We start from the raw sequence: 5,977 nt of genomic DNA, 5'->3' as shown, positions 1-5,977 counted from the left end.
CTCGAATGCCATCGCAGTGAGTGTGGACGTCTGTCTGATATATACCACAGAGAGCCTTGTCTCTCCATCAGAATGTGAGCCTCGAATGCCATCGCTCTCACACCGGCTCACTGATCTCCCTCAGACAGTAGAGCTGGGCTGCTTGATGTTCGGGAGAAAAGTGGGACTGCTCATAGAGTCAAGCATTGAGAGGGTCACAGGAAAGTGGAGCCTGAACTCGACTACTCACGCCCTGGGCCAGACATGTGCGCTCATCAAAGGGTGGGCAGCCGGTGACCCTCTTCTCCCAGATGAACTCTCCGTGCTCGTTGACCTTGCAGAAGTGGCTATCACAGCCATCCTGGAAAGTCTCATTACGCTGAAAGGAAAGGGGAAGGGCAGATTTGAATGCCGTGTTTGGGTTACAAAGCCACTTCAAACCATGGCCTTGACTCCAGGTCCTCTGGGGACTGCGAAACAAGAGCGAAACAGCATATACAAAGTCCGCACACCGTGAGTTTATCAAGCAGATGGGGTTCCTATTTGACCACTGATTTACCATGAGCCCAAACTAAACAGTGGCTGTGGAGTTGACTTCCAGCCCACAGACTCTGCTCCACGAGGGCTGGTTTCTTTCTTCTGAGGCCCCACGGGGGCTTCAAATCTCTGACCTTTCCGTTAGCAGCTGAGAACATGAAACGTTTGTGCCCCAGGGTGCCTCACGAGGCTCTGAGCAGGACCCAGAGTGTTCTCGACAAGACGCGGTGAGGGAAAGTGACTCGTGGATAACTGAACCACGACATACGCTCCCAGCCCCACCAGCTAGTTCTGCTTTCCTCACATCAGACGTTGCTCCTGATTTCCTGTCCGGTCTAATCGACCCACAGATTCTCAAGGCTGGAGAGGATCTTCAACCAAATCCAAAGTATGAAGCCATATACCAATTGCACATGAGTTTAAAAGAACGGCAAAAGAGCTAAATCAAAGAAATAACTCTGGGCCTCTAGACGGCATCAATCCATTCTTTATACAAGCCCAGGAAAATAGCAGAAAAGGAAGCTAATAGTAAGTATGGTCTTCTTTAAAAAAAAAAAATCCCAAAATAAGAAAGCAGACTGGTACGACGAGAAGGAACTCGAGTTCAGCTGTGCCCACCTGCAGAGTCTTGACTTGGCCTCCTCGGAGCTGAATGGTGCAGGCCATCGGCAGGCATCTCCCACAGCACTCACCTTGGGCCCTCTCCTCCTTGTACCCCTGTGTTCCAGAGGAAAAGCAGACAGAGTGACCTACCCACACCATGCCGACGATAAGACAGCTGACCTTCCTGCCTTCTCACCCTCCCATGCAGCACTTTCACCTAGATTCACAAAGGCAACGCTCAATACCACCTGACTTGTTAGCTCCTCCCAATCTCTAGCTAGCATTCCTTCCCTCCATGTACGTAAAGTTCAAGTAAGTTCTAGCTCTCTCCTAAGTTCCATATTTATAAAGTCAATAGTTTGTATAAAAGTGTTTATCTTTTTGTCATCTTAAAAGGTAACGTATTGGAAATGAAACTTGATGTTTACCCCAAATCTCATCCTTCTCTATTCAGTAAATTGTGTCATCACCCAGCTGCTCCAACTACAAACTGGTAGTTCTCCTTGACTCTTTCCGTTAGCTCATCAGCCAGCTTGTCGTCAACATTTCAAATCATTCTCAAGACCATTACTGTTTGACCCTGATCAGCGTCCTCTGCCACCACTGAACAGAACATGAGCAAAATGTCTAATACAAAGTTTAAAATCGAAGTCTGCAAAGTAATTTTTTTAAATTGGGTCAATTTTCTCAGAGAAAAAGCTTGTCTTACTACCTACATCCTTGCCTCTCCACTGTGGTTCTTACCACAGCAGCTAAAATTACCTTCTTAAAATATAAGTTTAGTCGTGTCACTCCTTTGCTTGAAAATCTTCAATAGAATCCCAGGTCTAGTACCAGCAAAATAGCTTGTCTTGGACTAATTATAAACACTTGACAAAAATATCTAAAACAGCTGTTTAAAGACACTGGCGGATGACCCAAACTGAGGATAAACTGTAGGGTATTCAGACCTTGGACAAGAGAACCATAATGAACGAGATTTGTGCTTACATGACTTTTCCCATGAGGGCGGTTGCTATGGCACTGGGCAACTAACTCAAGTAGAAAGTGATGGCCCTGTTGTTGGCCTGAGGGAGCAGAGGCTCAAATCTGGGGCTGCTGCAAGAGCTGGAAGTTAACGGGACACCTCAGAAAAGAAGAAGCCGGAAAGAAGGAAGCTGAACCCTCACATCTGAGGTTGACCCTCAATGATGGATACACAGGGTAGTCACCAGGAGCCCAGCCACACCACAGCTGAAGAGGTGGCAAAGAGCTGAGCGGACGTTTCAGCTGCTGCACACCACAGGGAGACGGCATTTAGGGCTTGAATCCCACCAAGTTGGAAGGCCTAGGTAAAATCCTGAGGTTTGCACTGAAATCTCAGATGTGCCAAACCCTGGGAATAAAAACTATGTTCCAGGACAAAGACTAACAAAAATACTTAAATTCACCCTTCCCTAATTAATGTAGACAACATCCAGACTCCTTTAGTTCAAGTCTAACCAGCAGTAATGTAACTGCCTACTAGAACCAACCCCATGACAGGGAAATTGCAATTCAGAGGCTTTCCAGCATATTCAAACTGCCTAGCACAAAATGTTCACACCCGAGATATGCCAAGAAATAAAAAATTTGGTCAACACTCAAAAAACCTCAATAAAAGTACACACAAGGGATCCAGGTATGGAAATTAGTATGGAGGAAGTTTAAATTAACTATGACAAATATGCAAAAGGTCCCACATGTATATATGTGTGTACATATATAAGTGTGTGTATGTGTATATATATGTGTGTGTGTGTGTATATGTGTGTGTGTGTGTGTGTGTATATATGGGAAAAGAAAAAGAGATGAAGAATATGGGTAAAAATCTAAATACTCTTCAAAAAAAGGTGGGGAGGGGGAATTTGTAGAGATGCAAAACAATATAATAAATAATTCACTAGATTAAATTAACTGGAGATAATACATAAGAAAAAACTGGATCAATAAACTTTAAGACTGATGAGTAGAAATTATGCAAACTAAAGCACAGAAGAAGAAAAAATACTGGGAATATATGTATGTGTGTGTGTGTGTGTGTGTGTGTGTGTGTGTGTGTGGAAAAAAGCTCCACTGGGCAGAGCTTTCGTAGTGCACATTTTTCCCCACTAAGTTAGCATCAAGCAACTCACTCTGAGTTAGCACACCTAGTGCATTGCCTGGGAAGGTTCTCTCTGGTCACAATGAATTTTTTTATAAAAGCAGTTTCGCTCAAACCTCATTTTTGTGATGGCAAATTTAAGAAAACAGTGTGCAGCTGTGAAATTTTGTTTCCTGCTTGGGAAAAATGCCACAGAAACTGTTGTGATGTTGGACACAACTTCCAAGGGCAGTGCTATGGGAAAAAATCAAGTATAAGAGTGGTTTTCTCATTTCAAAAAAGGTGAAATATCCACTGATCACAACCGTGTTCTGAATGTCCATCAACTTCCCAAAGGACAAAAAATGTCGACTCTGTGCATTTTGAGTCTGTTCCACCAGATCCGATTATTAATCAAGCTTTCTAGTTAGACGTTCTGTAAAGATTGCATAACAGTGAGCGACAAAAAAAAAAGGCCTGATTTGTGGCAGATGAGACTGGTTTTGCCACCACGACAATGCACCTGGCTCACACAGCCATCTCAGCGTGCCTGTTTTTGGAAAGATGTAGCATGCCTCTCTGGCCCCACGCACCTTACGCACCTGACCTCAATCCCTATGACTTCTGTTTGAATGCCGAGAAATACGAAAGGGCAGCAATTTAATGAGGTAGAAGAGGCGAGGACAAAAAGAGGGAGGTGCTATCAGCCATCCAAACTGATGACTTTGAAAATGTTTCCAATCATGGAATCGGAGATGTCACAAATGTATTAAGTGTAACGAAGAGTACTCTGATGGTGACAGGGTTGTTTTGTTAAAAAAATAAAATAAAATGTAAATACATAGCTTTGAAAAAATGCTGATGGGGGGGGGGGGGGCCCCCTCATACAGAGCCCCTGTCATCAAGCACTCTCAGTGTTGGCCGTGATGGCTTGCACAGTAATCTGTCCCTAGAACGCGTGTCCTCGTTATTTCAAGTAACCAGCAGCATCAACCTAGGTGAAGAGGGACAGGCTGTCCCCTTCTGAGGGACGCGCCACTGAAAACCCCATGAGTAGCACAGGAGCAGCGGCAAGACATAATGAAGATGAGCTGCTCTGCTAGTGAGGCACTCAAAATCTGGCTGAGGAAGAGCTGCCTTCTCAAAGAGCAGTCAGTCATAATGACGGGGACGGGGCAAAGCTTTCAGGGCCTTTATTGCTGCTGAGGCACAACTTAAAATGCAAAGAGACAGCTGCAAATGTCTATTAATAACAGGAGCATAGAACATATAAAATATGCATCTAGGAAAATTATATGGAACATAGATAAATATCCTAGGCACTGGTGAGCTGAACTGGACTGAGCAGTGGCCATTTTCAATCATACAGTTTATTACGTCAGAAATGACAACTTGAAGCGGAATGGCATTGTATTCATTGTCAAAAAGAGTATTACAAGATCTATCTTGAAGTATAATACTGTTTGTGATATTATAATCTCTGTCAACATACAAAGGTATACAGTGATTATAACTGTTCATCAAATTTACATACCAACCAATAAAGTTAGTGAAGAAGAATTCTACACACTTTTTCAGCAGGAAATTGGTCAACATGCAATTAAAATGCACTGGTAATCATTTGCAATGGGAAACAGAGAACCAATGAGCAGCAGTTGGAAAATATGGACTGGGTGGTAAAAATTAAGCTGGAGATTACATGATAGACTTTTGAAAGACCAACGACTTCCTCATTGCAAATACCTTTGTCACCATAAATGGTGACTATATACCTGGACTTTTCCAGAAGCAATACACCGGGATAGAACTGACTACACCTATAGAATGAGATGATGGAGAACTCAGGATCAGCAGTCAAAATGAGAGCAGGGACTGACTGTGAAACAGACCATTAATTGCTTATATGCAAGGTCAGGTTGAAGTGGAAGAAATTTAAAACATGTCCCTGAGAACCAAAATACAGTTTTGAGTATAGCCCAGCTAAACTTCAAGAACATCTCAAGAACAGAATTGATTCATTGAACACTAACAATGGAGGAAGAGCTGGTGAGCTGTTGGATAACATCAAGAACATCATGCATGAAGAAAGCAAAAAATGATCAAAGTGGACATCACGCGGGGGACTCTGAAACTTGCTCTTGAAAGGATGAAGTAAAACAGCTAAGCAGAAAATGTCAAAAAGGTAGAGAATGAAAATGAAATGTGCAAAAACCTAGAGTTAGACAACAACAAAGGAAAATCACATTCTGCATATATCAAGCTGAGAAAACTGAAGAAAAAAATTGTAGCTGTGAGTAGCAACATTAAAAAGCCTATGGTAAACTACTGAGCAACACAGAAAGCATCAAAAGAAGATGGAAAGAGTGCATAGCCACTGTACCAAACGAGCTGGTTGAGTCCCAACCATTTCAAGAGGTAGCATATGATCAAGAGTCAATGTTCCCGAAGGAAGAAGTCCACACTGCACCAAAGCACTAGCCAAACCAAGGCTCCAGGAATGGACAGAATATCAATGGCAATGTTTCAACAAGCTTATGAAGTACTGGAAGGACTCACTAGTCCATTCCAAGAAATGGAAGAAAACTACCTGTCTAATAGGCTTGAAGAGACCCATCTTTGCACCCATTCCAAAGAAAAGTGGCATTAACAGAATGGGGAAATTATCAAACAATAATATTATCAAACAATTAATATCACATACAAGTACATCTTTGCTCAAGATTATTCAACAACTGTTGCAACACCACATCAATAGTG

At 42.7% G+C, this 5,977-nt stretch overlaps 1 protein-coding gene across 1 annotated transcript in view; it reads right to left on the bottom strand.

Annotated features, from left to right (window-relative positions):
• Positions 1-5,977, bottom strand: part of VWF (von Willebrand factor) — a 175,320-nt gene that overhangs the window by 3,976 nt on the left and 165,367 nt on the right. Inside the window, exons 48-49 of the mRNA XM_045296004.1 lie at positions 1,135-1,233; positions 230-358 (exon numbers count right to left, since the gene is read on the bottom strand). Of these exons, the coding sequence (XP_045151939.1) occupies positions 230-358; positions 1,135-1,233 (228 nt within the window). The remainder of the gene's footprint in view (positions 1-229; positions 359-1,134; positions 1,234-5,977) is intronic.

This window comes from Echinops telfairi, unplaced genomic scaffold, assembly GCF_000313985.2.
Source record: "Echinops telfairi isolate 266 unplaced genomic scaffold, ASM31398v2 ScPeMD7_7356;HRSCAF=8355, whole genome shotgun sequence".
NCBI lineage: Eukaryota > Metazoa > Chordata > Mammalia > Afrosoricida > Tenrecidae > Echinops > Echinops telfairi.
Note: the sequence above shows the minus strand (reverse complement) of the source record. Positions and strands in the feature narration are given on the sequence as shown.